At 37.5% G+C, this 16,028-nt stretch overlaps 1 protein-coding gene across 6 annotated transcripts in view; it reads right to left on the bottom strand.

The window, feature by feature from the left end:
- The window catches only part of Vta1 (vesicle trafficking 1), a 56,878-nt gene that overhangs the window by 22,713 nt on the left and 18,137 nt on the right, over nucleotides 1-16,028 (bottom strand). For all 6 annotated transcript variants that reach the window (XM_006976667.4, XM_076552711.1, XM_015995579.3 and 3 more), the window contains 4 exons: nucleotides 14,410-14,504; nucleotides 12,329-12,456; nucleotides 11,518-11,593; nucleotides 424-532 (listed from right to left, as the gene is read on the bottom strand). In XM_006976667.4, coding sequence (XP_006976729.1) covers nucleotides 424-532; nucleotides 11,518-11,593; nucleotides 12,329-12,456; nucleotides 14,410-14,504 — 408 coding nt within the window. The remainder of the gene's footprint in view (nucleotides 1-423; nucleotides 533-11,517; nucleotides 11,594-12,328; nucleotides 12,457-14,409; nucleotides 14,505-16,028) is intronic.

Here is a 16,028-nt window from a genome sequence, read left to right as displayed (position 1 = left end):
TCTAGGAAGATGAGTATATGGAAATTAAAAATTCACTTCCCACTTTTGTATGATCTGTAATTTTTGGAGCCATGTAAAGTATTACCCTGTTCCCGGCCAATACAGAACAACTAAAAATAACACACAAAAACATCACAGCACTAATACAATATTCACTGGGGTTTGGGAACATTTCTAGGTCACACTGAAAGTGGACTGACTTTCCTATGCAGAGATGAAGTCTGGGCAGATATAGGAGACAGTGAAGACACTTGGCTGAAATGGACAGACAGCACCTGTATGGCTTTAATCTTAAATGTCCCTATGTTCCTGGTTTTATAATTACTGTAGATGAAGTAGTCACCAGTATCATCTGAAAACCTTGAAATCTGAAAACTCAAGATTCTACAGGAACATTTCTACTTAGGACTCATAAGTACATACCGTTATCTTCGTCTATTCCAACAGGGCCTGCTTGAGGAGTCTCCCCATTCTTTAAGCAGTTATGGATATACGTCGCCTTCCACCTTGCATACTTTCTGTGTTTCACATTCTAAAAGGGAATATATTTGTAGCACCATCAGAGCAGGATAAAATACAAACGAGAAGTACTAACATGGGCTAAGTCACATTCCTGAGATGCAGTCTCTATTTGTGGGGTGCAGTGCTGAGAGTCTGACCATCTCTACATTCTACTGCTGATTCTTCCAGTGGTCAGGGCTGGTAGACTCCACGAGGTCTTTTCATTAGAACACTATGGCATCACATCACAAAAAAAGGCCACAAGGGAAGTGTTTGTGTGTCTTGCCACCAAAATTCCTATCTCTTGGGTTCCTAGAGAAATAGGTTAAATGGAATTTTAAGCTAAAATAAACAAGACAGAGACAATAAATAACTTTTTTCTATAAAGATACATACAAATCCATGAAAATAAAACTAAGATGATAAAAGTGATATGTGGTTAATTTTCACTTCTAAGTTGTCATATACTGCTACCTAAATGCTTGATCTGACCACCTGAGTTCTCAAGCGGGGAGGGAGGGTTTTATTCTGTTGTCTAAAGAGGAACTGCAAATGTCTTTCACTAAGGAGCCTGAACTTTCCTGGGTCAGCCCCAAGGCCTCCTTCCTGTCCCCTCATTCAGGTTTGACTGTATTTTGTTCCATTTCAACAAGTTCTCAAAACAACTGTCCACACTTGGGTCTTCCTGGTTTTACTGTTCAGCTCATTGGCACGTGTGCTTGTTTTATTTCCTTTCAGTTCACTCGGGTCACACACTAAGTCAGACAACTTGAATGTACCCACCTCTTTAGTGGCACGGGTCTGTATATCACCGAAGAGGAGCTTCTCTTGCTAATGTCACCAATAACCTATTTCTCTTGGGCAAGCCCAGTGGACATTTCTAGCCTTCCCTTGTCAAACCTGACAGCAACATATTAAACCCTGGGCCATTTCTGTTTGTGAAACAGTCAGTCCCATTTTGGGACTATTTTTTTCCTTCCTCCATTTTTTGCTACCTAAGCCCCTATCCAGGTTCCAAATAGTCTGAAGGCTCCTCCTATTCTAGCAGAGACTGAAAACTAGTGGAGCAGTCAATGAGACTCATATAGGACTTTAAACATCGCTTATGTTTGCCACAGTATCAGCAAAGTTACAGAAACCCATTATTTCTAACTTCTTTAAACATGGAGGCTTTGGACCACTGGGATTACCTTTATTTGGCAGTGTATCTGAGCTGGGTGGCAGTTCCTTCAAAGGATGCATTCATGCAGATCCATTAACACGACATCTCTCACCTGCTCTTCCACTGCCCTGTCCCTGCATTCCCCGCTTCACACCATCTTAGCATTTATTCTCAGGTACACTGGGTTAACTCATAGCAGCCCATCTTTCTTCCCTATACTGCTTACACAATTCCCACAAGCATCAGGACGGCCGTCATTCAACTTGTTTGTATATCTACATACTGATTTATATGGCTTCTGTTGTCTTTATTCATCTTAAACGTATGTAACTAGCCTAAATTTGCTTCTGACAAGTATCTGATAATGCGGTTATTTCTACTATGAAGTCACATATACAACTAAAATTAATCTGCCCCAAATTGCTTTCTTGATTCTCCCCAGTCTCTTCTTCTCTCAGTTAACTTCCTTCATTGAAGACAGGTATCTGTGAGAGACATTTTTAGCACCCCTACCTTATCTCTGCCCACTTCCATCTAATTCACCTGATTTTGCTTTTGAAAATCATAATGTTCTTTATCTCCACATTTCTAAGATTCCCTTAACCTCCTAATATGTCTCTATATTTTTAACCTATCTTCCTCTGTATTTTCCCCATCAAGTGCTCAGATCAATCTTCTAAAACATAAACCCATTCATATCAATCTTTTCAGTGGCTTCCCCATGCACTTGGGCTATATATAAAAGTCTTTCCTACTTGGTTCATAACTGTCTAAGCTCCTCAGTCTTCCATATCCTCTTCACTCTATCATGCAGCTTTCTGGACAGTTTCTATCTCTAAACATGTCCAGGTCCACATATGCTGTTTCTACTTTTTCTCATAAGGTATATTTACTTACTACCTACTCATTCCTTATGGGGTGCATCAAATATTAATTCCTCACAAAGGTTTTCCTGACCTACCCAATCTAAACTAAGTAATTAATTTTTTAACAATTGCCATAATTTATAATTACCTATTTATATTTATAAAACATTTTCTCATCTATAAAAACACTTACATCACCAAAGGCAGTCTACCGTTCGCCTTCTGTACATGTCTCTGGTTTTGTTCTAGTACACAGCAGCTGCATAACAACATCTCCTATCAGATGAATGTGTGCTAACAGAAATTATCACTTTCTCCAGTAACGGAATTGCTTGGCTATGTATGCATTATTCAGGTTAGGAACTTCAACTGAATTGATTATATAGTTATATAGGACAATTTGAAATTTCCGAAGTTTGACTGCTGAACTTGTTTGGATTTGGAGGACTTCTGAAACAGGGTATCATTCCAAGGCCTAGGCTGGCTGTCTAGGCTTGTGAGTACTATATAATCCAGGCTGGTCTTAAACTTGGGGCAATTCTCTTGCTTCAGCCTCCCAAGTGCTGGGATTATAGCACCAGGCACCACACCACACTAGTAGTTTCTGACCTACAGAAACAGCATTAGCATATGGGTTGCTGTTTTTTTCCCTTCTCTTTCACTGCCTTTAATAAAAACAAAATAAAACCAAACAAAAATGTCAAAGCACTGAGTTTCTACTAGTTTTGTTTTCAAAATCCCATACAAACTGGGACTGATGGTGTACAAACACTAAATTATCTAACTCAAGAGTTTCTGGGTTTACATGTACACTTGAATCCCATATCTACAAATGACATTATTTTAAAATGCTCATTATCCTATCCTCCAGTTGTAAAATTGAAGTTATTACTTATTTTAAATATGCAGTTACTATGGATATTTTTGTAGTTTAATAAACATTTGCTATTAAGACTTTAAATTAGCAAGAAAGAAATATAAAGTAAGCCTGTGTTCTATTTGCCCCTTGGAGCTAATCATCCAACTACGAACACAGGAAACATATTACATCAGCTACAAGTAGGGAACATTAAACTTGTCTCTTGTGGTAAGTGTTTAAATATTTCTGTCTTAGTTAGGGTTTCTATTGCTGTAAGAGAATCCATGACCATGGCAACTCTTACAAAGAAAACACTTAACTGGGGTGGCTAGCTTACAGTTTCAGAGGTTCAGTCCATTACCATCATGTTGGGGAGCATGGCAGATGCGGTATTGGAGTTGAAGTGCTACATCTTGCAGGTGACAGGAAATCGACTAACAGTCACACTGAGGGAAGCTTGAGCAAAAGAGACCTCAAAGCCTGTCCCCACAGTGAGATACTTCCTTCATCAAAGCCACACCTACTTCAACAAGCCATGTTCTAGTAGTGCCACTTCTTTTGGGGACCATTCTTTCAAATCACCACAAATTCAGAAAGAAAAAAGTATGCTAACGATCCCTGGGAGGAGAAATGGTATTTTTGGTTTGGTCTTTTTAAGACAAACATGATGTGAAAAGGAGGAGGGAAGGGCAAGGCCAGGCTAGAGAGAAAGAAAGGTCTATGCAGTCAGAAAGGCGGAAATAAAGAGAAGTTAAAATGAATGGAAACTCAATCTGGATGGGTAAGAAGATTATGGGTGAGTTGGATAAGAGAAATCCAAAACAAGATTCAAGTTTTAGTCAACAACTTTTTATCACCCTCCAGGTTATAAAGCACTTTTATACACTTTCCTATTTGGCCCTCCACAATCATCTTGAAGTGTAAGCAAGTTATATTTTACTTCCTTTACAGGTGAACAAAACCCCACTTTGATCTGGCATTCAAAGCCTTCCACATTAATGATTCTGCTTTAGTCCCAGTCATGCCATTTCCTGCATGCTATTTCCTCACGCTATTCTCCCTTTTCTACCATGGTCAGCTTGTGGTCAAATGTCTCCTCTTCTTCAAGGCTCAGCTCAAATATTTATTCCCAAATAGCCCCCTGGGCTTGCAGGAAGTTAGTAATTATTTGTTATTTCCTTAAGGCAGACACTACGCTAACTGCTGAGGGAGACAGGATGAAGGAGACAGCACAAACATTCCATACAGTCCAACATGAAGGCCCACCAGTAACTGCCATCTCTAAATGTGAGCCCTTTCATCCAAAGTTCTGCTCTCAGCTTCTGCTGGAGAAGAAAACACACACTTTACTTCCAAGAAATAAGAGAAAAAGGCCTGGGTCTCACGGTATCCCTGGTGGGCATGTTGTCAATGGTCAGAGATTTCTACAAGGTCCTACCATTTCCATGCAGGGGATCCAAGGAAATAAGCATCTAACACCCAGCTATTTGGAGAGACCATATTCAAACCACAGCAGTAAGATATTACTTCTTCATTCTCTTCACTTAGAGCTGATCAATCTCATTATTACTTAGCTATCAATGGTCATATTTTAGTAATAAACCAGGCACACTTTGGCAAGCTGCAACGATCATGATACAACTTGTAATTCAGATGGAAATATACGAACCAAGGGGGAATAACTTAGAAGGTCAATTACTTAATGTGTATTTAGGATGTATCTAGTAAAAAGAGGATACTTCTGTACACAAATGAACTGCATCTTTATGTAAGTTAACCTCGTCCGCAGATTGACTGCCTAAGATCCACTCCTGGTTTCACACTGTGAGAAGTTTAAAGCACCCTCAGCACCGTTACTAAGCATGTAAAGTTTTAGGAGAGTAGTAGTTTAAGTTAGAGGGTCTATATTAGTAAACATATGAAAAAAATATTTCCAACAACAAAGAAAACTTTGTTTTTAGTCCCTATTTTCCAAAACCCTGCATGAATAATATATAGCAGAAATTTCTGACAGTTTTAACTTGAGTTAACAGACATTTGAATGCTGGTGTAAAAATAGAGACTGTTTGATGATGCACAGTATTTTAAGAGGAAAATTTCAAGATGTCAATATTTGTAAAATCCATTCACTCTTTTGGCTGATTAAGACATCCTTTCTGGGAAACAGGAATTGTTAAAGGAGCTTTTACTTCTGTCCCTGGCCCCAAGTTCCTGTTTTGTAACTAAACTGATGAAAATCACTGACGATGGCAAATTTCACCTGGTAGAGTCAGCAGGGGATATGAAGCTCTCCACTGAATTCTCAATGCACTGCCTGGCCTAGCCCTCAGAGCTGCTCGACTGGCAGGAGAACACAAAGCTGGATCAGGTGTTCTCTAACTAAGTGCACACAGGAATGAAAGGAGATTTAATTACAAACAAAAAACAAATTCGCCCCAAGCTTGTGTACTTAGAAAAGCCAATATAACCAGTTTCTGGCACACACAGACTTCACTTTCAGGAGAGCCCCAGTGACCTTTAGTTCTTCCTCCCTGACTTTTTGTCTTAAACTACCTAGATTCAACATCACAAATATCCTCATCACTCACGTTGCCTGCGTTCATCAATGTTAGTATTTCTGAACACTTCTGTATTCACCCTATACTACATGGCACTTTCTACTCATTCTGCACTTTCTGGACCCTGAGACCTTGTATCACTCCCATTGCTTTAATCTCCATTTCTATTTGGTTTACGGGCTCTGCAGGTCTCGTGATTTTCTTTTTTCCTTGATGACATTGCAATCAATCCTTTATACGGGCTTGTTCTTGTTATACACGGCCTGGACTTCTACCAATTAGTCCTTAGATACCTCTTCTTCCCCACTTAACCATGATTCTGTTCCAGGGTGATGGTTTGAATCAGAATGGTACCCATAGACTCATATGCTTGCTTAGTTCCTAGTTGATGAACTGCTTGGATTAGGTGTGCCCTTGTTGGAGGAGGTGGGTAGCTGGAGGTGGGCTTTGAGGTTTTAAAAGCCCAGGCCAGGCCCAATTTTGCACTCTGTGGATCATGATGCAAAGCTCTGAGCTCCAGCACCATGCTTGTCTGCTTCCAGCCATCATAATAATGGACTATCCCTCTGAAATTGAGCAAGCCCCCATTGAAGTACTTTCTTTTATAAAAATTGCCTTGGTCATGTTGGCTTTAAACAACAACATATAAAAAAGTCTCAAATTTACGCCTTCTTTTAGACTCTTTCAAACCTCAAAACTAACACATCTAATTAAACACTTCACTTCTAGGCTTGGTAGCCTCCCCCTGCCCCATCCTCCATATAATTTTCTTACTTAGAGGCAATATATGAGGGATAGCCACATTTTAAAACCTAGTAAAAAGCATCAGATGTGGGGGAAATATTCTTTTTATTAGGAAATATTTTCCTAGTAGAAGAAATAAATTCCTAATAAACGTATAATGATCTTTTAGACCTCAGTGTTATATTTCAACTGACAATAAGCAACTACTACAATAGAATCTTCTCAAAGTTCAGCTCCATTGATCCCTTCACCAAACTTCTTCCTTTTTATGTCAATTCTGACATGTCTGAATGGCAGTTCTCTTTTTTGTTATTTGCTATTGCTCTGAGGTACTAACTAGGCTAGGCTTAAACTAGGTTGGCCTGGAACTCATGACCCTCTGTGGTCTTTGCCTCCTGAGTGCTGGGATTACAGTACGCTACCATATATGGCTTGCAACACCATTCTCAACAGCTGCTCAAGGCCATGCTCTCAGTCATACTCTTATCATCTACTTCTATCAGTGCTATGACAGACACACACTCAGAATCCAACTACTTGTCATCATGACCTCCACTGCAAAGTCAGGTCTGAACAAGCAATATCTCTCATATTGATTATTTAATGTCTGCTTTTCCTAGTCAATCCCTGTCTACTGCCCTGAAAATAGTGACTGTTTAGATAAAGACAATTCTTAGCCACTATGCTTGAATTCTCCCTCCTCATCTTAATCTCTATTCTTCTCCCTGCTATTTTCCATTCAGTCACAGAATTCCCCTTGCTACCCAGTCTTGGATGAGTAGTTCATATTAGCTTCAGAATCATGATGGTACTTGATAAACAGTATGAATTCCATATAAAACTGCCTCCTCCTGGACTATCTTTGTGCTTTTTTTCCCTCATCATCTTTAAGGTTTTGCTAAAATGTTGCCTGATTCTCAGCAAGGCCTTTCCAAATCAACTTACTTACAAATTCTTATTTCTACCTTTGATTTGTCAATTACAGCTATTGAAATGTAGCAATAAACTTTTTTTTTTTTGTTAAACTTGAATATACAATGACTTGGGGTTCAGTGGATAATGTTGAGGATATTGATAAAATCCCCAAGTTATAAAAAGAAGTGGAAAAAAAATTCCTGAGAGGGAATTTACAGCTTTTGGAAAAATTTTAAAGCAACCAAAAAAAAACCAAAAAACAAAAACAAAAAAAAAAAAAAAAAACAAAACCAAAAAAACAAAACAAAAAAAAAAAGGCTAGCAATCTCTTAGTGCTTACAGCACATTTACTTCTGGTCCCTAAAATATATCATATAAACAAATGATGGTCTATATAGTGCCTGGAGCAATGAAATATAGTAAGGAATACTTGAGAAACAAGCAATAAAAATTGTTATAATAGTGACTATATACTGAAGTACTTGTAATTACTTATTACATACACTTTCTGACAGGTTTAGACAAGAGTTTTATAGGTGCATAATTTTCAAAGCAACCATAATCTCACAAAACAAGATTTTAAAGAGGAGAGCAAACTTTTACTTCAAAAATTAAAATTAAATCCACATATTAAAATTTATCTATTCTATTATCATAACATTGGTATGTATGTTCAAATATTTAATAATATAGTTTCATTAAACTTATGGGGAAGTTTTAACAACAGTATGCTGTGGGATGTTCTGTATGGCAAATGTGTTGCTCTGATTGGTCAATAAATAAAACACTGATTGGCCAGCGACTAGGCAGGAAGTATAGGCGGGACTAACAGAGAGGAGAAAAGAAAGAACAGGAAGGCAGAAGGAGTCACTGCCAGCTGCCGCCAGGACAAGCAGCATGTGAAGATGCCGGTAAGCCACGAGCCACGTGGGTGGCAAGGTATAGATTTATGGAAATGGATTAATTTAAGCTATAAGAACAGTTAGCAAGAAGCCTGTCACGGACATGCAGTTTGTAAGCAATGTAAGTCTCTGTGTTTACTTGGTTGGGTCTGAGCAGCTGTGGGACTGGTGGATGAGAGAGATTTGTCCTGACTATGGGCCAGGCAGGAAAACTCTAGCTACAACAGTATATATTATATTACATATAGGTAGATATATTACATCTGGTCAAGCTATTCCCCACATCTTGCAATCATTTTTCTCAGAGGGAAGACAATCTCATACACAACAGAATCAAGATCAGGAATATTCACACACAGGAGTACTATCTGCTTCACAACCGTAACATTCTGTCAACTGCGCCAGTAATGTCCTCTGCATTTCCTTCTCCCAAGGCAGAGAGCTAGTCTAAGAGACGCATGCATTATTTAGTCATACTGAGTAATCATGGCTATTTAATTTCAATCTGATAAAGACTGTTTCTCCTGACCCTGACATAAAAAAATGCTAGCATAGTTATAAAATGTCTATTGATTAGATCTGTTGGATGTTTCTTCATGTTTGGTTCACATTATATATTTTGAACAGCACTGCCACAGACTACTTAATATTGAATAGGTAATGGTGATGTTGGCTTTCTCCAATACTAGTGATGCCAGGTTTCCCAACCTGCTTAAAGAGGTCCATGTTTTTCCCTTATAAATTCATGGTTTCTCTCATTGAAGCTATTAAGTAATGTGAGGGGAGATAGTTAATAGGCTTCAAATGCTATAAAGAGTTTTTCTGTTCTTCCATCACTTACTCATTTTATTACATTTAACACTATGGCCCCACTGATTTATAAACTTAGGTTATTGTCAACTGTTATCAGACTTGTACTGATGCTCAAATTTTTCCTCTTTTCCTTCCACCCCCTTATTTACTTACTTACTTACTCATCCATCCATCCATCCATCCATCCATCCATCCATCCATCCATCCATCCATCCATCCATCCATCCATCCACCCACCCACCCACCTACCTAGAGGTAGGGTCTCAACATAGCTTAGGCTGGCCTTCAACTTAAATCTTCCTATCTCAATTTTCCAAGTGTAAAATACCATACTATGATTTTCTGGCACAAGAAGGTCCAACCTAATGCACTGCTTTCCTGACCCGAACTACAATGCAGTTTTTTTTTTTTTTTTTTTTTTTACAAGAGTTCCTGTTACAAAAGACAGGTGCTGAGAATCAAATCAGGTACCCAGGCTGCTCTCTGTTGCTGGGCTCCATTGTTTTTAGATTGTCTTGGTATAGAGAAACAGTAACTAGGCTGTATATGCTTTTTACAGATATTACATACACACTGTAAGTACATATTCATGAAAACATGCACATTATACACATTAAAATAGCACATATCCATATGCATAAGTGTGTATATATAAACCAATGTCTTCAGAAGCATGAATTAAGATCCTCTAATTTTGCAACACAATGTACATCTCTACATCTCTCTCTCTCCTTGTACTTAGTTCCTACCAAAGTGCTGCCCTCTGTATTTGCCTATCCACCTTATCCCAGAGTAAGCCACTTTATAACTGTCAGCTCACCCCAAAGAAGCCTAGAAATAGTGCAATACTGACATTTTTTTCAATAAAACTGATATCATTTGAGATGTATAAACATTAAATATATAAATTATTATTTTGATAAATAGATGTTGGTGTAAATATACAATATATGTAATTTCTAACTAATCGAAATATTTCTTTATAGCACTTTCAGATCCATTTCCCCTTGCCCCCATAAAAAACCCTTCAAAGTATTTTTCATTTTTTTGTATTAGAATGAATTTGTCTACATTATTTACAGGCAAACATGAACAGTGTACCATTAGATTCTTCTTTTGATCAGCATTTCTACAAAATTCACCCATATTCTAGGCTACATCATTTGTCAATTCCATATGATACTGAATAACACCACAATCTTGTTTATCAATTGCTCAGATGTACATATCTGGGTTGTTTCCAGATTTTGGCTGTTATGAATAAATTTCCAACAAGCAAGCTCTTTTTCTAGACATATGTTTTTGTTTCTCTTGGGTAAGTACCAGAAAAGGAAGTGCTGGGTAAAAAAGGTGTGAGTATGTTTAATTTTATAAAACTTGCCAATTCTTTCCACTCAGTAGTTATAACATCTAACATTTTCCCCAAAAAAAGGTCTGGTTTTTCTTCATTCTAAACATTTCAGGGGCCAGTCTTTATTTGCTTGGTTAATTTTACTGAATGTTAAAGCTACTGGTTTTTTTTGTGATTTTTCTTTTTTTTCATCAGTGACTGAGTAGTTCTTTAAAATCTCTAACTATAATTATAAATTTTTAAAGATTTTGTGCTAAGTATTTCATATTTGAAAATCTTGTTATGGGGTATACTGACATTTGAAAATGTACCATTTTCTTCATGACCTGACTCCTGACCACTATGAAATGTCTCATGTAATATGAGACAATAATATGTTCTAAAAGCTTACTTGGCTTGCCATTGCTCCTTGGCTTTTGGCGACTTAGTCTCTGACATGAATGTCTTTTTCTAGTGCTCCTAACTGCTGAGCTGTCTCCCTGCCCCATCTTCATCTTTTTCAAGTGAATATTGTTATCAACAGGATTCTGATAAACAACTTTTTATTTCTGCTTTTCCCCCCTATTCTTCTTTATTAAGCACTTGTATTTACAATCACATAACTTTCTAGCTTCTTTATCTTTTCTTTTTTTTAAATGAGAAATCAAATATCTTCCAAAGCATTGCTATCCTGTGTGTAAAGTGTTGTTTCATTTGACTTTCAAAAAATGTAGCCAGAAAAAAAATTATCATTTTTGCTTCCATTATACTTTGGACAGACATGGTCTGAGTAAATAATGCAATAGAAACCTAATAAAAAGCACCATTATTCATCTTCAGCTGTGAGACAGTAAGGTACACACTCACTTCATCTGTCAGCTCACCAAACACTGTTATGACATCTATTAAGAGGCTTGCAGTGTAGAAGGACTTGATCATGTTTCTGGAAGAGAAAAGGGGATTGAATTAAACAAACAAACAAACAAACATTGAAATGTAGTCATGTACTTATAAGAAAAAAAACGTTTAAAAACACTGAAATTAATGCTTGAAATAAAATCTATTCCAAGAACACAAATGGGAGTCCATTGCTAGCGTCATCAGAAGAAACTGTAAGTAAATGCTACAAGGTTTTATCACGGAGTTTGGTTTAGCAATGCTAACTACTACCTGGATCTTTATCAAAGAACACTACATCCCGTGGTTTTAAATACTATAATAATGACCGATCAGTCCTCTACTGGCTGGTATTCTTCCTTGTTTTTGTATCATTTGTTTTTTGAGACAGTGTCTTGCATGTAGCCTCTGTTGGCCTTGAATGTTTTCTTATCTCGAAATAACTCTGTGCCACCACACCCAGCTTGGCTGGTATCCTTTTAAAATTGACACCATCAGAACAAATTTGTTTTGACTAAAATCAACTCAGATTTTTACTAAATGTAAAGACTGGCTAATTGGGATAAATTTACTGAGAAATGAGTTGGACATAAATCATTTCTAAAGCTACTCTCTTCAAATAGAAAAGCTCATATTTGTAACCAAGAAATCACTGTGGATTACAATTCCAAAATATATAAACCATTACTCAGGTGGTCAGAAAGTATTCAAATGGACACTAGGTAATTCTGGTCAGAAAGAAGCCAGGCTTTAAAAGTTTTTATTTTCCTTCCTCACTTACTTGTGAAATCGTCCAGCTCGATCTTCATTGTCTGCATACAAGAACATTTTCAAAGCATAATTTTCCAAATGGGCACAACCAACTATTTCTTGAGTAACAGCTTCATTATCCCCCAACTGTTTCTTAAGCTAAAATAAAATCAGACACATAGCTCATGATTCTGTATTCTCAGAAGGGTCTGCTAAAGCACAAGTAATCTAATAATTACTTTAAGTAAACTACATTCATTTCAATAAAAACTGCAACAGCAAATCTTCTAAAATGGCTCTACCCCAGCCATTTGTTTGTATTCAAACAAAAGCCCCCCGACTCTTTCATAGGGATGAAAATGTAGAGGTATAATGGAGCTTTATGGATGAAAACAACCCAAAATAAAAGATAACATTACCAAGTGTTGAAGAACCAAATCCTGCTAAATATTACCCAGCCACTAACAACTACCCTAAAATGGAACTAGAAATTTCTCAAGCACATAATTTAAAATTTAACTTTGACCTATTCAGTTTGCATCAAATATAAAAGAATAAGACTAGAAGCATCACTGTGTCCTAAAATAGTGCCTCTAGAACACAGTTTAAAGGAGAGCTCACACTAAACTATGAGAGGTGTAAAGTGATAAATTCATTTCCAGATTATTTCAAACTTAGACACATATAGCCCAAGTCAACACAACTTACAACTATGCAGATTTTCAGTTTGCATATCCCTCCACTACACATACAGTAACTTGAAATATTTTAAAACCAAAGCAGTTCCTGTTTTGCTTGTCTAGGACCATTAACTGAAAATAATTTTCAGGAGCATCATATTTAGGCAACTATAATTGCTTTTACTAGAGGCTGGCTGGAAAGAGCTCAGGAGCACTTGCAGAGGACATGGGTTCAGTGTTCAGCACCCACATAGTGGTTTACAAAAATCCTGTCATTCAAGTACCAGGGAAAATCTGATGGCCTCTGCTGGCTTCTGCAGGTACTGAACATGTGGGGAACACTTGTATACATTCAGACAAACACGCACACATGCAAAAAATATCTCAGGATTGCCTAAAAAGTCAGCTCAAGTAAAAACTCTAAAAATTAAAACAGAATAATTTAATCTCTAGAAGAGATGTATGTAATGTCGACATTTAAGGTAATTTTCCTAGCCTTATTCTAACCACTCAAATCCCCATATAACACAATTTACTGTGTTTAACCTGCAAACTGATTTGTAAAAGCAGATTTAATCCTAAAAAATTAGTGAAAATGTCACTTCATCTTATGTTCATGCAAAAATATCTGATAAAATCAAGACATTTAGAATGCTTTAAAGTCTAATGCAAACACTGTATTATAGAGATAAGCACTCATGTGAATGAACTTACCTCACTGTTTGTGATTGTACACATTGCAAAGAACTGAGTTCTGCTCAGTCTGAAGCTTTACCTTAGCTGTTATTACCAATGTGAAAGACCATAAATCTGTATGTCAGTGAAAGGTAAGACTTTCCAAGTTCACTGCGATGTGTGAAAGGCACTGTCCATCTTCCCCAGCGGCATCTCATGCAATGGCACTATAGTTCATCTTATATCCATGAAAGCAACATTAGAAACCGGGGACTTTGGGTCAGTAGACAGGGACAAGAAGTCACAGAGGACACTTTATCTATGGTTGCCAATTACAACTAGGCTCTAAGTTCTACGGTGGACTGGTCCTTTGATCTGAATAGTAACTCTGGAATAATAAAGCAAAACAATAAAAACCTTAAAAGGTTCTGGGATAACATAAATTGTTTACTTCGGTATGTATTACTTTTGGTTTTTTAAGACAAATAATGCAAGCGATGCAATTAACAAATACCTAAACAGACAGAAAGTAAGCCTACAGCTGTAAAGGATGCAACAATAACAGAGCCTACTTTACACTTGAAACTCCCCTGGCTGAAGTGTGGGTTTTTAAGACTCCTCCTTTTTCTTCAGGTGTAATGACATTGCTAAGTGTGGCTAGGGGAAGAACTGAAATGACCGAAAGCACAGGTACAAACACACAAAATGAAATGCCATATAAAACAGTCAGATAGTAAGTTAATGGTGGTTAACTTACCGCTTCTAACTGGTCCATTAGCTTTGATAAAAATTTACGACACTCGGGAGTTTTACTATCAATCTTCATTCCAGTTTGCATAGCATATAAACGACCTACACAGAAAAGAAAAATATGTTGGTTTTAAATTTCTATACATTTAAAAAATGCCCATCAGTTATTTAACTACGTTCATGGTTAAGAACTTTATAGCACCCATTTGTGAAGATAAATTCCACTTGTTAGGATGAAACTGAAAGGCATGCAGACCTGGAGCGGGGGGTCTAATCAACCTTAGCTGTTCTATAATCTGGTATTTTCCTTTTTCCATGACGTTGATCTCATTGGCCTTATGTACAGGCTTCCACGGTTGCTGCTCTTGAGGTAAGCACTGCTGACTAGACACCAGGTGTGTGTGCTCATTGTAGGTCTTTCCCCTGAGGCTCAAGAGCTTTTACATCGTATCTTGAGTAGAACATCTCCTCATCATTCTGCTAAGATACAAACTAAGGAAGCACTATTCTTGTTCCCATCGAGTGGTTTGTGAACAGTCTTATTCTTCACAACCTTGGACTTAACAGCTGAGCATGTCTTCTCCTACCATGTCTTTTCTAGAACACCCAGAAAGTTGAGGAACATCTGTCAATTCTCTAAACAAGACAAGGTTTCCCATTCCTGAGTTTCTGTCTTATGCTGACCCTGATGAAATGTTCTACCACTGCTGTCTTGGCTCTAGGCTTCACCTTTGGTCTAACTTCCTGGCTTTTTAAGCATCATCTTATGAGCTGGGAAGCAGATGACCTTTTATACTTTAAATTTTTCTTTTAAGTGACTGAATATTTAAAATATTTTACCTAGTAAGAAATTAAGAATTTATATAAATTTATACAAATTAGATTTATTATGGATTTTATTTATAAAAACCACAAAAATCTCACTTAAACAATGCAAGAGAGCCACCACGCTAGCACATTTTTACAAGTAAGACCTTCTTTTGCTGACATGTTAAAAACAAATCAAAACCTAGGTAGGCCCTTTGTTGTCAAAGGATGTACAATTTAACCGATGAGACAAGCATTAAAAGACAAGACAAGACAAGACAAAATACAACCCCATGTAAAGAGTGCCCAACAAGTGCCAGCTTAGTGGTGCTGAGAGACAACTCGGGCTAGGATGGTGCCAACATGGGCTTGAGATGAAGATTATAGGGAGAACTGCTCCAGGCATTTCAATAGACACGCTTCCTTTAAATAAATAAACCTCTTCAAAAACTAATAAAACATCTGAGATAAGGCCAAAGCTGAAGAGCCCTCTAACACACACCCTAGCTCCCCAGTTTTCCAATGCTGAGGACTAGAAATGTTTACGGTGGTGACTTGACAGAATGAACATACACACATGTCTGTAATTCCCTTCTGAAACTCGGCAGGTCCTGGAAAGGGCAGCACTGGAGTTTCCCAGTACACATGGGTTCTTCTAGCAAAGGCGCACTGGGGTAATTCTCAAATTTCACCGTTATACTTGTTCTTGTGGCACCTCCTAGTGGACATATTTACAAGCTGGGTTGGGAAACCGAGAGGTATCATTTCCTAGTGCCATTTTCACTTGGAGAGCTATTTTAAGGTATGCTTTAAAACCAA

The sequence above is a fragment of the Peromyscus maniculatus genome, chromosome 16 (genome assembly GCF_049852395.1).
Source record: "Peromyscus maniculatus bairdii isolate BWxNUB_F1_BW_parent chromosome 16, HU_Pman_BW_mat_3.1, whole genome shotgun sequence".
NCBI classification, from domain to species: domain Eukaryota; kingdom Metazoa; phylum Chordata; class Mammalia; order Rodentia; family Cricetidae; genus Peromyscus; species Peromyscus maniculatus.
Note: the sequence above shows the minus strand (reverse complement) of the source record. Positions and strands in the feature narration are given on the sequence as shown.